Source organism: Octopus bimaculoides, chromosome 14 (genome assembly GCF_046866305.1).
Source record: "Octopus bimaculoides isolate indiv1 chromosome 14, ASM4686630v1, whole genome shotgun sequence".
Lineage (NCBI taxonomy): Eukaryota > Metazoa > Mollusca > Cephalopoda > Octopoda > Octopodidae > Octopus > Octopus bimaculoides.
Genome location: NC_142941.1, coordinates 5,334,689 through 5,356,216, shown reverse-complemented (window position 1 = coordinate 5,356,216; position 21,528 = coordinate 5,334,689). Strand labels below are relative to the sequence as shown.

Sequence of the window (21,528 nt, the reverse complement as noted above, 5' to 3'; positions counted from 1 at the left end):
ATAAACCACATACAAGTTCCTTTGTTGGCAGGTCACAGTGTCATCGTTGTTGTTGTTGTTGTTGTTGTCGACTACAATGTTGATGATGATGATGAATGGGTGAATACGCCACCAATATGTTATGATGATCTTAGGAGAGGTGTAGTTAAACCAACATATATCAACGATAATTACAGGTAAAACAAGTAAAGAAAAAACATGGAGGGCTCCTTTCACCCGCGCACCAACCCACCTCCTCTTTCTCTGACCCCACAGCCATCGATTTTCCAACAACCACGCGCGCGCGCGCACAAATATTCAGACTCAAGTGTATTCTTGTGTTCTTCAATTTGGATCTTACCTTTGAGAACAGCTGCTTCACTGCTTCTAATGGCTCACTGAGGCGTTCGAACATACACATATATATGTATGTATGTATGTATGTATGTATATATATATATATATATATATATATATATATATATATATATATATGTATGTATATATATATATATATATATATATATATATATATATATATATATATATGTATGTATATATATATATATATATATATATATATATGTATGTATAAATACGTATATATATGTATGTATATATATATATATATATATATATATATATATATATATGTATGTATATATATATATATATATGTATGTATATATATATCTTTATATGTATGTGTATATATATATATATATATATATATATATATATATATATATATATATATCGTTTCCTTTTGGTATTACACTGCACCTAGCTCTATATTAATTTACACACACACACACACACACACACACATACAAATACACGCATACTCACATGTATATGTACGTATGTATGTATGTATGCATAGGCGTTAATAAACATCAATGAAGTAAACGCATTTATAGAGTGGCGGCAGCGATGTTGGTGGTACCGTTGTTGTTGTTGTTGGTGTTGTTGGTGGTGGTGGTGGTGTTAGTGGCTGTGGGGGTGGGGGGAGGGTTACTGTAAGATGATAGTGGGGCGGCTGTACGATGATAGTGAGTGCGAGGGTGAGGTGGTGGAATTGTAGTAGTAGAGTGGTAGCGAGGTGGTAATGTTACACATGTCTCTGCAGATTTGAGCCGATCGTAACTAACAGCAGCTCTTTGTTTTTGAGTTTTGTAATTAGAAACGGAGAAAGGATAAGAATGGGTGGAGGGAAGAAATCAGAAGATTAGGGAAGAGATATCGGAAGATGGGGGGAAAAAACGAAAGGAAAAAGGCTTAAACAATACTACATATACGCACAAGCATTATATACACATATAAAGAAATGGAATAAGGATGAAAAGCAAAGTCGACCTCGGCGGAATTCGAACTCAGGACGTAACGGCAAACGAAATACCGCTAAGCATTTCGCCCGGCGTGCTAACGTTTCTTGATTCTTTATTGCCCACAAGGGGCTAAACATAGAGGGGGTAAACAAGTACAGACAAAGGGATTAAGTCGATTACATCGACCCCAGTGCGTAAATGGTACTTAATTTATTGACCCCGAACGGTTTTTCTGACAATCCAATGTGTGTGTGTGTGTGTGTGCGTATGTATGTGTATCTGTACACAGACATACATAGCCTTCGATATATTGGGTTGGTGCATAATTATTGCGGCTTTTTTTCTCAACACAAATTATTCAACAAAAACAATAACAATATTTAACAAAACCATCTTTAAATGACGGTCTAACCGTCTGCCATGCAAATGGGAAGCAGTAATTGAAGTCGATGGTGAATATGCACCGGAATAATCATTTAAAGATGTTTTTGTTACATGTTATTGTTTTTATTGAATAAAATCTGTTGAAAAAAAGCCGCAATAGTTATGCACCAACCCAATATATTTTAAGATCTACGTCGCTTTCTATGATGTGTGTTCTATCTCTTCAATCAACGAAACTGCTTACGCATTGAATTAGTGTATAATTTGAGTAAATTTCAAGTAGAACCAGTTTGACATTGTATGACATTAAAACTCCAGATCTAAGCGAGAGCTGTTCAATTTCTATTTATATTTTCCGTTGATCGTTTTCTGTTGCCTAACTCGTCTATAGTACACACGCGCGTGAGCGCACATATCTTTAATTCTTTCCGTCATTGGATTGTGGTCATGCTGGAGCACGCCTTGATTTCGTTCCAGCTTTAAGATTATTTACTTTTTCCCATAAAGACAAAAGAAATGATAGATAACTACCCCCAAGCTTGAAGTGGCAGCAAGTGTGCCACAAAAAAATATGGTTTCCAAAGATGTTCTTTCTTATGATTGCGCCTTCAATATTACCATTATACCTGTGTTTCTCAAGGTGCACGGGCCACTGGTGGGACGTGGGTTACTTCAGGATGGTGGTCTAAGTAAGTAGCAAGTGAATAAATCTTGTAACACAGTTGTCAGTAATTCAGACACATTTGGTAAATTTAAACTACTGGCATCTCACCATCAGCGTATAACTTGAAGCGAAAATGAAATGTAAATCTGGTAACTTTTAAAGCATCTTACGTCACCTGATGAGGCTCTTTTGCGCTGTGCGTTGCATCTGAAGTCATTACATCGCCCCACGCCCACTAGGAAGCAGTGCAGTATGAAGCCGAAACGGTTGTTGTGCTAATAAATGCTTCTAGTTACACCCCGTCTCCTGTATTAATCATTTAAAATGTGTGTGTGTAAACTAACTTTATTAGTTCATGGAGGGTGCATGGTTTTTGTTTTGTTTTATTTTTTAATCAAAAGGAACTTGGTAAAAAGAGTTCGAGAAACACTGCTTCATACTACCACAAGATCAAACGCTTCGAAACATACGATTTCCAAAGAAATTATGGATTTCGTGGTATTCTATAAACTTCTAGTAAGTTTATAGTTTTCAAAATAACAGGAGTTTGCACGGGGACTGAAATAAAATAATAAAACACTCGCATCGATCTCATGGCTCCGAGTTCGATTCCCACTGCGCAACACCTTCAGCAAGTTTCTTTAAATATTGCTTTGGTTCCTCCTAAACTTTGTTAGTGAAATCGGTGAAACGAAAACTAAACGAAAGTATTTGGGGTGCACCTGTTGTCGGGTGGTGTGACTAAAGAAAGAGTAAATGAATTCAGAAAGACAGACTGAGAACTGGGTGTATCGCTGGAAATGGTGGGGAGGGAGAAAGAGAGACGGGGGGGAGAAATGACGAGGAGGAGGGGGATCTTGTCATGGGTTGGAAGTTCCCACGCGGTCTGCTGTCATAAGGGAAAAACTGGTTGGAAATGTAAAAAGGCATAAAGGTTATCTACCAAATAGCTGATTTCACCATCTGACTTACTCCTCCTTCTCCTCCTACTGCTGCTGCTGCTGCTACTGCTGTCAAAATCGCAAACCTCCGCCAATAATGCCGGTTTTTCTTTTTTCTTTTTTTTTTTATATAGCTTTTATATAGCAATCAGCCCCACTATACTACTACTACCACCACCACAACCACTACTTCTACTACTACCACCACCACAACCACCACTACTACTACTACTACATGATGACTTCATCTACCATCTACGTATCCACTAACAACGACGTTAAGGCTGTGAACTGACTGAATGGTTAGCACGCCGGGGAAAAAAATCTAATGGCATGTCATCCGTCTTTACGTTCTGAGTTCAAATTCCGTCGAGATCGACTTTGCCTTTCTTCCTTTCGGGGGTCGATAAATTACGCACCAGTGAAACACTGGGATCAATGTAATCGATTAGTCCCCTCCCCACAAAATTTCAGGTTTTGTGCCTTTAGTAGAAAGGATTGCTATTTTCATGAATAAGGAAGAAAGCTGGCAGAACCGTTAGCATACCGGGCAAAATGCTGAGCGGCATTTCGCCCGTCTTCACGTTCAGTTTTCAAATTCCGCCGAGGTCGACTTCGACTTTCATCCTTCCGGGGTAGGTAAAATAATCGACTTACCCCCTCCCCCATAATAATTGTGTTTCAAGAATAGGAGACCCTTCTTCAACCCCCGCCTTACTCGCCATCTCTCTTTTCAGCGAACTTCTTGAGGGCCGCACTTCCTACTCCACCTTGAACAAGTGCTACTTGAAGAAGTTGATGAGGGCTTTGTCGAAGAGGAAAAAATGCCCTGCACTTAGTCATCTTTTGTCTCCTGCATTAACTTCTGGTGTTGTAGACACCAAATGACAAACTAAAACAGCCAGCCTTCCTGCCAGACGAAAGCAACGGTACTGATACTTTTGATTTGAAAGTCCATCAGCTGTTGACCCCTGCTCTTAGCATGCCAGCTTTTTATTTCTTAGTAAATGTATATTTGGTCAAATTTTCCACACAACTTTTGTTGTTTGTTGTTTATTTTGTAAATTAGACGTGAGCAAACATCTAACGAAAAGATGCCTTCTTTTTTTTTTTCTAGTAGTGCAGTCCGCCTGATGATAAGCCATGTCTTTTGCGGTTCGCTTCTCGAAAAGGTTGCCCATAATTGTAAGTCTTAATCAATTTATTTAGCTGTAAACCTTTTTCCTTCTCCCTCTCTTTTCATAATAGAAACGGGCCTATTGTCGAAACATTAATAGTTTTCCTTTCCCTCACGGTAAATACACATATATTTACCTTTATTCCTTTGTATTTACTAGTTACCGTAACAGACCCCCCGGGGAAATATTTGAATCCCGTGCTGCAATACTTAAGACGTATTACAGTAAAACAAACAGCAACAACAACAGCAGATATATAAAACAACAAAAGCTGTCCTATTTTTGAACATTATCTGTCACCATTATTACCATGTTGTATGTTTTTATCATCAGTCAGACATTTCTCGATTGATTCTTTGTTGAATGAATCACCTTTATTCGTGGCAGCTTCAAACAATGGTGGTTTCTTTGTATAGATTGTGCTTTAGCCGAGATTTATCTGATGTTTAGACACCAATTGTTGTAACACCGTTATTCATTGCAGACAAACGATATAAACTACTGCACTGTTTTATTTCTCTTGTTCTAAACATTTGTTAATATTGCAGTTTATCAAAACCAAATTTCACTTAGACTCTTACCTTTAGATACAAAAAAAGAAATAGTTTTTGGGGCTTTTTTTTTTTCATTGTTTTTTGCATCTGATACAAAAAACCGTCGTTGAGAAGAGTTGCGAAGGCGGTGAGTCTGCCCCTACGTCCTGAGTTCGAATTCCGCCAAGGTCGACTTTGCCTTTCATTCTTTCGGGGTCGATAAATTAAGTACCAGTTACGCACTGGGGATCAATGTAATCGACTTAATCCCTTTGTCTGTTCTTGTTTGTCCCCTCTATGTTTAGCCCCTTGTGAGCAATAAAGAAATAAGAAACGTTAGCACGCTGGGCGAAATGCTTAGTGATATTTCGTCTGTCTTTACGTTCTGAGTTCAAATTCCGCCGAGGTTGACTTTGTCTTCCATCCTTTCGGGGTCGATAAATTAAGTACCATTTGCGTACTGGGGTCGATCTAATCGATTGCCCCCCCCCTCCTCAAAAATTTCGGACCTTGTGCCTAGAGTAGAAAAGATTGAGAAGAGTTTCGGAGTGTTTGTTCCGACTTTCTACGACTTAAGTTCAAATCCTACTGATGCCAACTTTACCTTTCAACCTCCCAGGGTTGATGAAAAATGCTTCAACCCAGAAATTTGCCTTGCTAGAACTGTTAAGAGAATCGGGCAAGATACCTTGTGGTATTTGTTCCGATTCTTTACATTCTGACAACGTCTGCGATAACGCTGGTGCCAAGCTATGTCGGCCCCTACTCTTCCTTGGTCAAAATCAGTGATGGGGACAGGAGAGAGGGGAGACTTAAATACAGGGGCCACAACTGGACTGCTATAAAAGGACATTTTCCACGGTTTGCGTTCTTGGAGAAGAACTTTTTCTTGAAGCAGATCCCTGATCTCATGAGACACACAGAGGACCCCTTGTGTGTGTATGTGTGTGTGTGTGTGTGTGTGTGTGTGTGTGTGTGTGTAAGCCATTGAAGAGGGTGCCCGAAACTCCGTCATGAGGATGTCATCAAATGACAACCCAATGAAACAAGTGGCCAGATTGTCACTGCATGGAGGAAGAGAGCAACTGACCGCAAACAATGGTGGAGGCCTAAAAGAATGTATAAATAATTGCAGAGTCAAACTGGATGAAGCAACAGGAAGAAAAGAGACGAGGAGCTAGAGCAAGATCCTCTAACACCAGGTCTACCAAAAGAATAATTGTACAATTGCTGCAATGAGGGTTGTGCCAGGACTTTTGGTCTATGACGATCTCACGAAAGAGAGAAACAGCGTTGACGTTGTTTTTTCCCCCTATATTAAAGAAAAACCTCTCCTAGTGCCAAATCACACTTGACTACAAATGACAACCAAAAAGAAGTAGATGTACGTGTGTGTGTGTGAATGTGTGCACCCGCGTTGAGAGAGAGAGAGAAAGAGAATGAGGAAGAGAGAAAGGGTGTATTGTCAATTCTCAAGATACAATTCAAAATACATCTCAATGCAAATATCAGTTCATGTAGCGGAGAGAGGATACAACATTAAATATGTCGTTATTACTGATGTATAAAGTTTCGTCAACGTGTAAAAGACATAAACATTTAGAAAAAAGCATTAAGAAATTAATGTTGAACCCAATGCGTCTATAATATATTTCGCGCCCAATGTGTCACGCCTGTTAACACAAGTTAACTTCCATCTGCTTAAAAGACGTGACTCATACGTGAGAAAAAGACAAAAACGAACTCTGTTCATTATAACCGTAGTGAAATCGGCTCAAAAACAAAATTAAAAAAAGACCTTTTCCCTCTAAAATATAGGGATTTAATGGCTAAAGGCATAGAACGACGTCAGCTTCTTCTCTCCTTATCAGTAGACTTGGTTTTATGTCTCATGGTTAATAGGCTATTTATGGTTACAAGCTTAGGCACAAGACCATCAAGTTTAAGGGAAGTTAAAGCGACACCATCGACCCTAGTACTTGACTTGTACTTTATTATATCGACCTCTTATTAACTAAAATATATAGGGTATTACCACCATACCTAATAGTGAATGTAGAACAAGAAAATGTTTTCTAAGTGTTGTTTGCAGATAGTCCAGAGTAAGCCCAGGCTCCCCGTAGCCTGCTTAGACTGCTTTTGCTTACAGAAGACTGCCCGGCTTCCCCAGTAGCTGGCCCAGGTTCCCCGTCGTTCAAATTTTAATCTTAATGTAACCCGAACAAACCCCATTCATTCTGTATTCGTTATTTTCCTTTTGCAGAAGCCATGTCTTTTTTTTCGATGTATTTCCGTGGGCAAACCCCACTAATTTTTCTCTGTAGTTTGTTCTGTATCATTTCATTAAACATGAACCAACAATAAAGTACCGTAGATAAGATCTTCCTTAGGCTCGTACTCTCATTCATCTCTCTTTATTTGGGGTTTTAACATAATATCTCTCTGATGCACTGAGACGCATCCTCAGAGATGTTCCAGAGTGAGGTGGCAACGTCAGATCCTCTGGTCCAGGTGAACCAGCCGAATTAGATCAAGTCCTGGCTTACATCCCAACAGCAATAAACCATGGGTCTACTACATTTACTCGTAACTTTCTCTATAGATACAGTGATGGAACGAATGGTTCGTCTCTTCTCTGGACCTTCGGTTCCAACTCCAGTTAAGAGCTGTGCAGAGTCATCGCTCCACAAACATCCGGTTAACAGTTAACCGGATTAGTTAACCGTTAACTAATCTGTACAATTTCATGATGGACGATAGACTGGACAGTTTAAACACAATTACCATGAACAGGTAAAGACCTCGTTTCTCGTTTCATGGCAAACAGCAATATAAAAAAAACTGCTGTTTTGTAGTTTGTGGTATTGTTACTCGTAATAGGAGCAACTTTATTCCATGTCCCGATCCATAAAACTGTGAAGTGAATTTGAATTTATTATATAAACTTTCATTATTACGTATATATATTTAAAAAATTCATTCAAACTCTTAGTTTTTTCCTTTTTGTTTATCGAAACTCGAGCTGCGGCCAGTTTTGTGTCGCTTCTTTTAACAACATTAATATTGGTACAATTATGTATAAATATATAAAATTCTATAAGCATTCAGAAGACATACACATGTAGAATATAGACTGATAAACAAATATTAAAGCAGTTTGTGAGAATGGTATAAGTATATTTATATTATAATATAAACAACTCAGTGACATGTCTAATCTAATGCCACGTTCGACAGTGCTAGCGACTAACTTAAAATGCTTTCATATTCTGACTCACCTCGAAAAAGAAGCAAAATATACGTACGCACACACCATATCGCTCTCTCTCTCTCTCTCCCTATATATATATATATATATATATATATATATATATATATATATATATATATTCACACACATGTATATATATATGTATGGATATATATGTATGGGTATATATATATATGTATATATATATATGTATGCATACATATATGTGTGTGTGTGTATATACATATATATATATCAACACATTACTATTTGCAATGGCATGCAGCATGTGTCATACAGTGAACATTAAACCACTGTGTCATACTGAAAACATTCTTTACGTGCAATGAGATATGATGAGGGAAGGGGCTGCTGGTACAGACATGCATACACACACACACATACAACACACACACACACACACATATATATATATATATATATGTATATGTATATATATATATATATATATATATATATATATATATATATATATATATATATATATATATATATATATGTATATATATGGGAAAATTTAGGAAAAATCAACAGACGAAGACAGGTGGTGTAAACAACAAATGGATGTATTAGTTTAACGCTCGGGAATAGGGAAAGACTGTGACGTTTCGAGCCTACGCTCTTCAACTGAAAGGAACACTGAAAGAAACAAGGAGAAAAAAATATATAAAATAAGTGGTCGGCGATATATTATTTAAAAGAGTTCCATGTTTTATTTATATTCTTATAAAATTAATGTAGGATATAGAATATGGAATATGGAATATAGAATATAGAATATGGAATATGTGATATAAATAGTGAAATGAAATGAAGTATTGAATGTCTTATTGAATAAATCAAATATTGAGTATTAAATATTTAGTATACTAGTATACTTTCCTGCTTTATAGCAGTCAAGGTCCCGTGAGAACAAGGGTGTACGTACGCCGCTATATATATATTATTTAAAAGAGTTCCAACTCTGTTTTTTATGTTTTATTTATAGTCTTATAAAATGAATGTACGATATAGAATATGGAATATATAGTATATATAGTGAAATGAAATGAATGTCTTATTGAATAAATGAAATATTGAGTCTGACGTGTTGCCCATCCTGCCGAGCGTTAGGGCCACTTTATGAATGGGCATAGCTATTAGTCTCCTAATATACATATTACTGTATTGATGTTTCAGTGTGTGTTCCTTTTTCGGATATACGAACTACTGACGATGTGTGTGTGTGTGTGTGTGTGTGTGTGTGTGTGTGTGTGTGTGTGTGTGTGTGTGTGTGTGTGTGTGTGTGTGTGTGTGTGTGTTGGTGAGAAAACAAAGAAATTTTTTTAAATCGAAATTTAACTCTAAAGTCTTCTTTGCTGTTAGACAAACATGAGTAGGGGTATAGCTCTGCGGTAAACAAGTTCACATTCTACCCGCATGATTTCGAGTTCGGTCCCACTTCGTGACGCACTGCATATTTTCTGCCATAGCTTCGACCATGACCAATAAATAGAATTTTTGTAAGCGGAAGCTGAAGAAGTTCGTCGTGTATGAGATGTGTGTGTGTGTGTGTAGGTGTGGGGATGGGTGTAAATGTGTGTAGGTGTGTCGGTGTATGGGTAGGATGTACGTGCCAATAGGTGTGAATAGGTGTATGTGCGTCAATGTTTGAGTGTGTATGTGAGTGTATAAATGTGTATGTGTGTAGGTGGTGCATGTGTTTGTGCGCGCGTACGTGCGTGCATGCGTGGGGTGGGGGGGTATGTGTGTGTTTTGGCAAAAAAGCAAAGAAATGAAAAATCGAATTTCTTTTCCGAAACCAAATCCCTTGAGTTGTTTTGCTCTGCATCGAGTTATACAAACTACCTTGTCACTTTCGTTACTTGCAAAATACATGAATGAATTAATGAATAAATGAATGAGTGAATGATTATATGTCTGAAGGCACAGCAGAGTGAGAGCCAAGGGTTGTAATACCGCAGGCTGTAGGTTTGGTCGGGACAAAATTCGAACTCTTAAATAGGCTTTTCCAGTCATACAAACACATAAACGTACTCGCACGTATAGACATACAATGGCACTTATCATTCATACACACACGATTTGGTAGACAGAAATTGAAAGAAGCGCGTCGTGTGTATGTGTGTATGTATATATATATATATATATATATATATATATATACGTGACGGGCTTCTTTCAGTTTCCGTCTACCTTATCCACTCACAAGGTTTTGGTCAACCCGAGGCTATAGTAGAAGACACTTGCCCAAGGTGCCACGCGGTGGGAATGAACCCGGAACCATGTGGTTGGGAAGCAAGCTTCTTACCACACAGCCACGCTTATGCATGTATGTATATATTTGTATGTGTGTGTGTGTGTATACTGTATGAATATATATATACACACATATCGTCACATATACACATACATGCACTCATGTCTATTGAGGCACACAAATCACATCTATTACGTACATGCAGTCACACATGTGCATGTATTCACACATTCATGGACGCACATGCACATACGCACACCCATGATGTTAATGCAAAGACATACAATCTCATATCTACTCGCATTTTTATCTACCTGCTTCATTCTCTGCCAACGTAACCATATAGCTACTTACCTACCTGCCTACCAACCCAAATAGTTGTCTACTTAGATAAGTGCAGGCTAACATAATTAATATAGTGAGCGTCAAAGACTTAAGTTAATCAATTAAAAATACAAACTTTAATGAGAAGAAAAACCATTTGTGTCGGTGACAAAAAAAAAATTCATATCAAAGTATGCAAGGGAAAGAACTCTGAAATTTAGAATGATTAAAAATTAAATGATGACGTTTGTCAGGCTACCTGGCTCTCTGTCTGTCTAATTGTTGTCTATTTAACTACCAGTCTTCTGTACCCTACATACTTACTTACCACCCTATCTATATACCTCCCTTTTTACCCATTCAGCTATTTACTCATCCACCTACCTAATCGTCCTATATATTTACGCTTATGCGTCTGTCTATCTATCCATCTACTTCTTCTTCTTCTTCTTCTTCTTCTCCACCTCGGTTTTCTTCCTTTTTTCCTCCTCCTCCCCCTCTATCTTTTCTTCTTTTTTACCTCAATTAGCTTGTTAATATTTTCCTCACACAAAATAAAGTAATCATCCAGGTATCATTTCTAATTGTGTATGGAACCTGTCATATATATTGTCGTCGCCGGTGCCGCTGGACTGGCTCCTGTGCCGCTGGCACGTAAAAAAACACCATTTGAGCGTGACCGTTGCCAGTACCACCTGACTGGCCCTCGTGCCGGTGGCACGTAAAAGCACCCACTACACTCTCGGAGTGGTTGGCATTAGGAAGGGCATCCAACTATAGAGACTCTGCCAGACCAGATTGGAGCCTGGTGCAGCCATCTGGTTGGCCAGTCCTCAGTCAAATCGTTCAACCCATGCTAGCATGGAAAGCGGACGTTAAACGAACGAATGATGTATATAGAAAAGACCCCCTTCGGTCATGAATGACCGTGGGATTGTACCTAGAAAATTCCCCACCGAGGCACAAGTCCGGGCTAGGCTGTTTATGGAAGACCAGCAATCGCCCGTGCATACCAGCTTCCCGTCTCCACACCACTGATTTGTTATCCAAGGGAAAAGCAAAGGGGCCGATACAGTTTGGCACCAGTGACGTAGCAACTCATTTCTACAGCTGAGTGAACTGGAGCAACATGAATAAAGTGTCTTGCTCGAGAACAAAACACACAGCCTGGTCCAGGAATCGAACTCACTACCTCATGATTGTGAGCCCGACACTTTAACTACTGAGCCATGCGCCTTTACATGTGTATGTGTGTGTGTGTATGCATGCATGTATGTATGTCAGTGCATAGGTGCGGTTGTGTGAAAAGAAGTTTGCTTACCAAGCACATGGTTCCAAGTTCAGTCCCATTACGTGGCACCCTGGGCAAGTGTCTTCTACTATAGCCTCGGGTCAACCAAAGCCTTAGAGAAATCTCTCGTGTGTGTCTGTGTGTGTGTGTGCGTGTGCGCGTGTGTTTATTCTTGTACTTGTTTCAGTTGTCTGACTGCGGCCATGCTGGAGCACCGCCTTTAATCGCACAAATCGACCTCAGGACTTATTGTTTATAAGCCTAGTACTTATTCTATTGTTTCTCTTTTGCCGGACCGCTAAGTTATGAGGACGTAAACACACCGACATCGGTCTTTTTTTTTTTTTTTTTTCAGTTTCCGTCTACCAAATCCACTCACAAGGCTTTGGTCGGCCAGAGGCTATAGTAGAAGACACTTGCCCAAGGTGCCACGCCGCGGGACTGAACCAGGAACTATGTGGTTAGGAAGAAAGCTTCTTACCACATTCAAAGCAAATGCTTTTTGATACCAAAGTGATTTTTACTTGCCACAGCTGTTTTCTTGACAATTTTATTTTATTAACACGTTCTGCCTACCCTAATTATTAAACCACAGCCTGTTTCTTATGCATTTATCAGTGTATGCATGCATACGCAACGCACGCGTGTGTGTGTGTGCCGACATAACAGAAGTATGTAAATTTTCATTCTTACGTGATTATATCTAAGCGTATGTCACACGCACATACACACGGCATATTGAAAATGGCATGGCGTACGTATCTACTTACAATCACTTTATGTCTATATTTGACTAAACTGTGAAACTATAGCCCCCATCCCTTCGTTTTCTTCTCTCTCTCTCTCTCTCTTACTGTAACGGTGTCTATCTGTCATCCATCATTTCTCCTCTATTCTCGCCCTCTTTGTGAGAATACACAATTCATCTCTTCCTCACATATAAATACACACACAAACATATATATGTACACATACATACATACATACACACACATGCACAGCCATATATACATACATATACATGTGTGTGTTTTACATATATACGCATTATACTATATACATACATACATGCGAATGTGGGTGTGTGTGTGAGAGCCTTTGTATGTGTTTGTTTTCAGAAAACTGCATTTCTTTTTTTCTCTTCTCTCTCTCTCTCTCTCTACCACAACCACCATCACCACCACTACATTCAACCAAGAAAAACGGATAGACAGACAGAGAGACAGACATGTCTGAAATACATACAGTGAAGGCGTTTGTTTAAATCACCTAATTCTACTTCATCTCTCTTTCTCTCCTCCACCACTTCCCCCTCTTCCTTCCTTCCTTAGCTAGCAAGGACTGGAACATTCGGGTGGCGGGAGGAGAGAGGGAGGTACGTGCGTAGCCATGACAACGACTGTTCTGGATAACACATTCTACCATTCCTTCTTCATACCGGCTGAGAGCAGTAATACAAGTTTACGCCCTCGCTCGCTTGCTCTCTCTCCTTCATCTCTTTCTCTCTCTCCCTCTCTCTCTCACTACACTCACATACATACACATATATGTAACGGTTAGGTTTTGTTGTTGTTATAACGGCATGTTGTAAGATGCGAAAGATGAACAATGCATGGAGTTTTAATAAAGTTTTAATAAATACCAAACCTCGACGGACAGGTTATAACGTCCGAGAGCAAGCGAAGTAAAGTTTGTGGTAGAATGTTTCTTTGCTTAGTTTGGCGTATACGAATTGTTAGTAGTAATCCACAGATAGCGATATAATGATGTTGTAAGAGAACAGAATTAGAGCTAGTGAAAGTTGTAGGACGTTGTCTCACATTTCTCTCACTGACCATTGCCTTAGTAGCTGCATTCTTTGTGATCATGATTATAGCAGTCCGTTCCCTAACTAACTGAGTTGTCACGAGCTGCCTCACTCCGTTGTCGCCAAGTGACTACTTCCATTTTGCTTGGGGGGTTCCTGTTTTTATAACTATCCACAAGGATAGACATATCATTGAGAACAATAGATTTCGTTGGTGGTCTTGTTGTCTCTATTCTAGCTTTTGGTGGAGTAGAAGAGGCTAGAAAGGGTCAAGTGGTGAAGAAATTATTTCGGGCCTAGCTAAAGGCATCTGGAAAATGTAAAACTGTTGTCAGAGAAAAACCATTGTTCTACCGTGGAAAAAGTTCTGTTGCAGTGTTAATTTAAATTTCGCTATGGTGGATCGAATCCACTTCATGCATGCAAGATCCACTACATCACTCCCCTCGCCAGTGAGGTTCCGGGAAAGGAAACGAACGATCGAAGGAGACAACAAAAAATGTATGGTTGAGGAGAAATTTCGTATATCAGGAGAGAGGATTGTTGAAGTGTATGATGATGAATGGTCAACATACAAACAAACAACTTTGCTTTTTGTAAGGATGGAGAGAGTCAAAGTAGTGTTGTCATCTTGATTGCTGCTTTCACTATATTTTGGCTGTACATGCTCCCACATTCATCAGGCGTATTATAGCTCACCTTAGTGCTTTGCCTGGTATTGGCCTCAGAACCTCTACGTGACTGCAACGCATTAACCAGCAGCTTTATTCACTACACTTTGTGTCCACAGCATTGGTAATGGTAAATATTAAAGCTCTAAAACCTTTCTAACAGACAAATGCAGTAGTTGTGTTAGTAAGTAATGTTTGTAAACACTTCAAAATGGCTGTTCCATTTGAATGAACTTTACTGCGATTTTTTAACCCCAAGAGGGGATTAACCAGCTAGAGGAGATATCCCCTCTTAGGATTAAAAAAAACTGCTGAAAAGACCTTTAGAACTGCATAGCCACGTTGATCTGGCTACGAACATCAAGATTTTTTTTTAGCCCCTTTTAAGAGAAGTTTCATTGAATTCCAATCAACAGAACAATCCTTTGAATGAGAGTGAAGTGTCTCCAAGAGTGTCAGCAGCCCACGGTCTTTGTAGCCTTTACAATTGAACCACATTTTAAAAGCTAGTTCCTTACTATAGTCTTTGTTTTCAATATCAAGTGCTTTCAGAACACTGTTCCAGTTACCAGAAATAGTTACCAAAATCTTTGGCAATAAATAGTCATCGAGGGAGATGTTTCTGGCCTCTGTAAAACAATCTTCGATCACTGGGTCTATACCTGGTGAAGTTACCAAATAACCAACAATGTGTTTTTTAAAAGAATCGTTCTGAAGGAATTCTATAAGCATGTCATATGTGTGTGTTTTTTGCAAACTGTCATCTTCTTCAATTTTCTTCAAAATGATTTCAATTATTTCTTTACTGGAGTAATTCTCATGATTATTTTCAAATTTAAAATGTAATAATTTGTCTTTGGTAATCAGGAAATCGACTAATTGATACAGATAAACACGATCAAGATCTTTGATAAGGTTTTCCTTGTTTACTTTTACTTTGTAAGCTTTACGCTTGAATGTTCTGAAACAAAAGACATTTCAAAGATAATTAAACAGTTTTTACTTAATATAATAACAATATGTCAAACAAACTCATTATTAAGTGCATAATCTTAATGTAGTTAATGTAGATTAACTTATACATCCAAATAAACTCCACATTGTAACACAGCACACAGATACAGGATTATAGTGTCGTTGCTACAACATAAACACCTTCAACTGTATCCAAACAAACATCATTAAACTGACTGGCAAAGATTTATTCATCAACATACTTCAGCCTTACAGACATACTATTTCTTTTCTATAGTGCCTTGACTGTTACAAGAGCCAATCACCACCATACTACAACAATGAACTTACAGACTCTATTTCTTCTTCTTATCATTTCTGTTGCCATATTGTTTCCTTTCCTTGCCTATTCACTTCTCACTACAATGACTTGTTTCAGTCATTAGACTACAGCCAAGAAGTTTTAGACAACTGAATCAAACCCAGTACTTGTTATGTTTTCTATTTATTTAAGCTTGATACTTCTATCAGTTTCTTTTGCTAAGCTACTAAGTTACAGGGATGTAAACACACCAACATCAGTTGTCAAGCAGTGGTGGGGGACAAACACAGACACAGTGTTTTTTTAGTTTTCGTCTAGCAAAACTACTCATGAGACTTACGTAAACCCAAGGCTATATTAGAAGACACTTGCCCAAGGTGCCACACAGTGGGACTGAACCCAGAAGTATATGGTTGAGAAGCAAGCTTCTTACCACACAGCCACTCCTGTACCTATGTTCTTTGTACCATTTTCATTTGGTCAGCTACAAAAGACTGGTCAGAAGAAAAGGAAAAGTTGGCTGAAGACCTGATCTGAATATTTACAACAAAGTGTTATCTAAAAATACATAGGGCTACATAATGTTTAAAATCAGGCACCATATTTAATAACCAATTAACTGCAAAGTGACCCACACAGCCATACCTATTATGCACCCTCTGCACCTACACTTCCACATCCCACCTTTCCTCATCAACCACCGAAACAGTGTCTCACCAACCAGATTCCAACCATGACACTCCACCCAATTTTTTATTCCCTGACTTCAGTCCTCTTGGATTCCTTTCATACACATATTCTCACAAGCATTGATCTACAGAGGTTGAAGCTGATAATTCACTGCATCAATCTCACCAGTCCAGGAGAACATACAGAAATTATGGCCACTGGCATTCCTCTCACGACTTTCTTGGGTAAAAAAATTTTTTAAATCATTGCTGGGAAAATTTTTAAATTCATTAGGAAAAAGTTTTGAAACAAAAATAATATGACTGTATGACAAGAAGCTTACTTCCCAACCACATGGTTCTGGATTCAGTCCACTGCATGACACCTTGGGCAAGTGACTTTTACTATAGCCTCAGGCTGACCAAAGCCTTGTGAGTGGATTTGGTAGATAGAAACTGAAAGAAGCCCGTCGTGTGTGTGTGTGTGCGTGTATCTATGTGTGTGTCTGTATTTGTTCCTCCATCACTACTTGACAACCGATGTTGGTGTGTTTATGTCCCCATAACCTAGCAGTTTGACTAAAGACCAATAGAATAAGTACTAGGCTTAAAAAATAAGTCCTGGGGTCGATTTGTTTGACTGAAATCTTTCACGGTTGAGCTGCAGCATGGCCACAGTCAAACGACTGAAATAAATAAAAGAATTTACAGAATACATTAAATATCTTATGTATCTATCTATAGAGGTTATTAAGGTTTTTAATGTATATAATATTTAGTCTAGATAACTACCTACAGCTGTGACTGCGTGTGTAATGTGTGTGTGGGGGGCAGCTAGAATGCAGTCTCCATATTCCTTGCGTGGCTTAAGAGATGGCTAAAAGGGGCAGGAGTGAAGGGACTGGGAATCCTGGAATTTCTGGAGCAGTTAGCACAGCCTAAGATGTATTTAATGTAGCCACCTATAGCCTTTATTACGGTTTAAGCTATAATGTAGCTTCTTTACTTTTATTTCAATTAATTTTATTTTCATTTATTCATGTATTTTATTTCAATCCGTTTTTTCATTTCAATTCAATTCATTAAAAATTCATTTTTTAAATGTATGTCCATAGTTATGTCCCCTTATTCACAGCTGCAAGAGTAAAGATGTAAACAGAAGCAACTATAGAGCAGGGGTTTTCAAACTGTGGTCCGCGGACCACAGGGGGTCCGCAAGGACAAGACAGGGGGTCCGTAGACAGCAAATACTTTTTATGGGCAACTTGATTTTATATATGTTTTTTAATCGAAATCTTTTAATTGACAATAAACCTATTTGTTAAATACTGTTAAATAAATAAATGTAAAAATATATATGTTATTTTAAGCAAATATTTATGTATAAATTTCATAAGCGTTTATAAGGGGGTCCCTAAGGTAAAGCCTGAAATATAAAGGGGTCCACAAGTCAAAAAGTTTGAAAACCCCTGCTATAGAGGCATCAAACTTCTAGACCCGGTGAAGAAAATCTCAGAGAGAGTTACACCCCAATTAATTAGGAGCACCGAGGAAAAGTATTACTGATGCTATTTTCATAGTCAGGTAAGAGAAGCATTTAGCTAAGAATAAACCATTATATTTGGCATTTATTAATCTAGAGCAGGGATCGGCGAACCGAAAGAAAATTACCCTAAGTGGGGTAAAAATGAAATTCTTGGGGAAGTAATGACGACCTATTAGGCATACATGAAATTATATAAAACCCCCACCTCTGACTTTGGATGATCATAACTTTCAAAACAATGGATATTTTTTAACGAAATTTTCCCTACTCGAGGTTGTTTCGGAACAAGTCCATATTTGTTTCATTTTCTCTGTTTTATGCATTTGTGCATCCGTAGATTTCCACACACACACACACACACACACACAATGTAATTAAAAAAGCTCAAACAGGGAATTATTCCATTCAATATCATGTTTATTATAGAAATTATGTAACAAATTATACTTTACACTTCCATATTTGTCTTCTGCCTTTCTATTACAAACGTTTACCAGGGAATTTACTAAAAGTGAAAAAAAATCGTATGCAATAGATTAGTCGTCTTAATACCATATTTTCTGTGTACCAGACTTTTAGCTGTTATTTTTAGCACAACGAGTTTTCAAGTGAGGGCTTCATGGCCTGTTTGTTGCCAAGTAGAAACCTACGGATGCACAAACGCACAAAAAGAAACAAATATGGACCAATTGATTCCGAAACATCTCCGAGTGGGGAACAGTTCTCAAAACTAACCCCCAATTGTTTTCCCCCCGAAATTCCTATGTCCTCGGAATCTACATAGTCCGAAGTATATTTGTAGAAAATTTCATTAAAAAATATCCATTTTTCTGAATGTTACGATCATCCAAAATCGGATGGTGGGGGGGGGGGTCCAGAAATCTCTAGTTTTGCCGAACTTGTTGATAAGTTCGGACTGTGCGTATTTGAAACAATGATTTAAAATTGTTTTCTTCTGGTTTTTTTTTTTTTTTTGCCAAAACCCCAGCTTTTCGAATACGGAGATTCCGGAAAATTGCCCAAAATCGGAATTTTGAAATTTTTTGTTTGTCCCCCCACCTTTCCCCTCCTCCCTCCAATTTCTTCATTTTTTTTTTTTTTCACTTTTTTCCCATAACCCTAACCCTAACCCCAACCCTAATCGTAACCCTAAAAACCCTAACCAGAAAAATTGTTGTAAATATTTTTGAAGCTAAAACCAGTACAAACGCACGAACGGTGACATAAATAACAGAAACGAAATATATGCCTCCTATTGTTGTTGTTGATAAACAACAGAAGTAATTTTATTCGGGTGAATACACGTCATTGAAATTACCGAAATACGACAACTTCGAAAATAAAATCTTTTCTCAACAATGCTTAGAGTAAAAGATGTTCTACATGACACATTCTACAAGTATACGAAGTTTCAAAGTGTTTAGTTAAAGAAAATTAATTAATCGAGCGGCTCATGAAAAGGAAAAGATCGTACTTTTGTGTTTATGTGTATATTTGCCTACGTATGTGAATATACATGTATATTTGCTAGTCAAAGCGAAAAAAATCCCCAAAATTGCGTAGAATACAAATACAGTGAGTAGGACACACAAACCCGCAGAAAAATAAACAAGTTTTGAAGAAGAAATAACAAAAAATATAGGCCATCTTTCGTTTTAACTATATAATGAAAGCACCCGTGCGCATACGTTTTGTAATTTCAGTTTCAAACATTGGCAGATTTCTCATCGAAGCTCATCATTTTAAGCCGTCATAACTTTTTCTTTTTATCTTATGGTATATTTGTGTCCTACACATTGTATCTCGTACGATTATGTACAAAAAGATTTTATTGAAATCCCAACGGTGGACAATCCTTTTAGTTAAACTAAAACTTGTGCTTACTTCCGCCTTTATCGTTTTTTAAAAACATTTCTTCTGATTTCAATGTTTTCTATATAAGAGATTGCGATTTTGCCAAAAAAGTTTCGACTTTCTTCCGATTACCGTACATGAAAATTTAAAGTTTTTCTTCGGCGATTTCCTTATAAAAACAAAAAAAGATGTTATTTCTATAATTTTTCTGATATATTCTAGTAACTAGTCGAGCTCACCGTTCACGAGGCGCTGATTACAGTATCAGTTTACAAGAAACACATCTAAAAAAGGACTGAAAACATCCTATACTGTATACTCACACTTTAGAAGTTTCCATTCGCCCAACATTTCCTGGATTCTTGATCTTGAATTCTTCAGGCGTCAATCATTTGGCTGCAGCGTGAGGGAAAAAAACACCTTCCGCTTTGGAATCTGGAGGCGGAAAAAGAGAATTTTATATCTTTCTCCTCTTTCTACTATAGAAATAAGGTAGGAAAAGTTAGACGGAAGAAAAGTTAGACGGAAGAAATATCGCTAAGCATTTTGTCCCATGTACTAATGATTCAACCAACTTTCCACCTAGTTCTGAACCTGGGTAAACAAATCTCTTTGGGACGTTATAAGATCGTGAGGGGTGGGGACAAATATCTGGGGTGAACTCTGACGATGATCGATGTCTAGAAGATCGTGAAGGGTGGGGACAAATATCTGGGGGAACTTTGACGATGATCGATGTCTAGAAGCGTGAATTTTCTTCGAAATAAAATATTTAAAACAAGTGTGCCCCAGCATGGCCACAGCTCATGAGCTGAAACTAGATAAAATAAATAAAATACTTGTATTTTAAGCACGTTTTCAATACAAGTTATTTATCTTGATTATGAAATCAAAAGATCGTTCTTCGGTTATTTGTTAAGGTAAATATCTAAAGACAAGTAGATTACGAAAATATGGATAAACCATTGTGCAAAATTAACTTCTGTTCGATTAAAATAGTCTACAGCTTGTATGGTTGATGAATAAAATGCTGTTAAATACGGTAATGATCTACCAAAGTATGCGAACCACCCAATGAACAAATAGCAAGAAAAAGGTGGGGACAAGGTATTTCGTGATAGGTGCGAAAGAGGAGGAAATAAGAATACAGACAATAATTAGGAGAGAGCAAAACGGAACAGGTATATACATAGTAAATAAAAGAGAGGGAGAGATGGGTATATAAATAGCACTTAAAGGAAAGAAACAAGAGAACAGAAGAAAAGAAAATTTTGGAAGCAATTAAAGAGGGGGAAGAGAGAGATAAATAATTAGATGAAAACAGAATATTTGCAGTGTTTGTAGAGAGGCAGAGAAAAGAAGGAAGTTGAAGTGACAGTAAACTTCATAAAATACTGTTTACAGTACCGTCACACCGGGTTTTTAACCATCGCAGATAAATTAAGGTGAGACTTTACGTATTTATAGTTAAATCATAATCATTGCACCGTTGTTTAATAGACATTTCCAAACATTGATCAGGTGGTTTCTGTTCATTACTTTCTCGGTTTCCA

The 21,528-nt window shown here is 37.9% G+C and overlaps 2 protein-coding genes across 6 annotated transcripts in view; one reads left to right on the top strand and one right to left on the bottom strand.

Moving 5' to 3' along the window:
- Positions 1-21,528, top strand: part of LOC106868329 (uroporphyrinogen-III synthase) — a 60,684-nt gene that overhangs the window by 25,814 nt on the left and 13,342 nt on the right. Inside the window, exon 2 of one of the 4 annotated variants that reach the window (XM_014913531.3) lies at positions 4,414-4,481. The exons of 1 other annotated variant lie outside the window; for it this stretch is intronic. In XM_014913531.3, coding sequence (XP_014769017.1) covers positions 4,430-4,481 — 52 coding nt within the window. In that variant the 5' untranslated portion in view covers positions 4,414-4,429. Of the gene's footprint in view, positions 1-4,413; positions 4,482-20,405; positions 21,421-21,528 lie in introns of those variants that run through there. 2 more of the 4 variants (XM_052972627.2, XM_052972626.2) reach the window with 2 other exon arrangements.
- Positions 13,772-20,416, bottom strand: LOC106868334 (uncharacterized). Of its 2 annotated transcripts, XM_089363237.1 has the most exons (3): positions 20,299-20,416; positions 18,574-18,626; positions 13,772-15,592 (listed from the first exon to the last, which is right to left on the bottom strand). In XM_089363237.1, the coding sequence occupies exons 2-3, from the start codon at positions 18,579-18,581 to the stop codon at positions 14,992-14,994; spliced, it is 609 nt and encodes a 202-aa protein (XP_089219363.1). In that variant the 5' UTR covers positions 18,582-18,626; positions 20,299-20,416; the 3' UTR covers positions 13,772-14,991. The 2 variants fall into 2 exon arrangements, with proteins under 2 accessions (XP_089219363.1, XP_014769026.2); XM_014913540.3 differs by lacking the exon at positions 18,574-18,626 and having other exon boundaries at positions 20,299-20,410.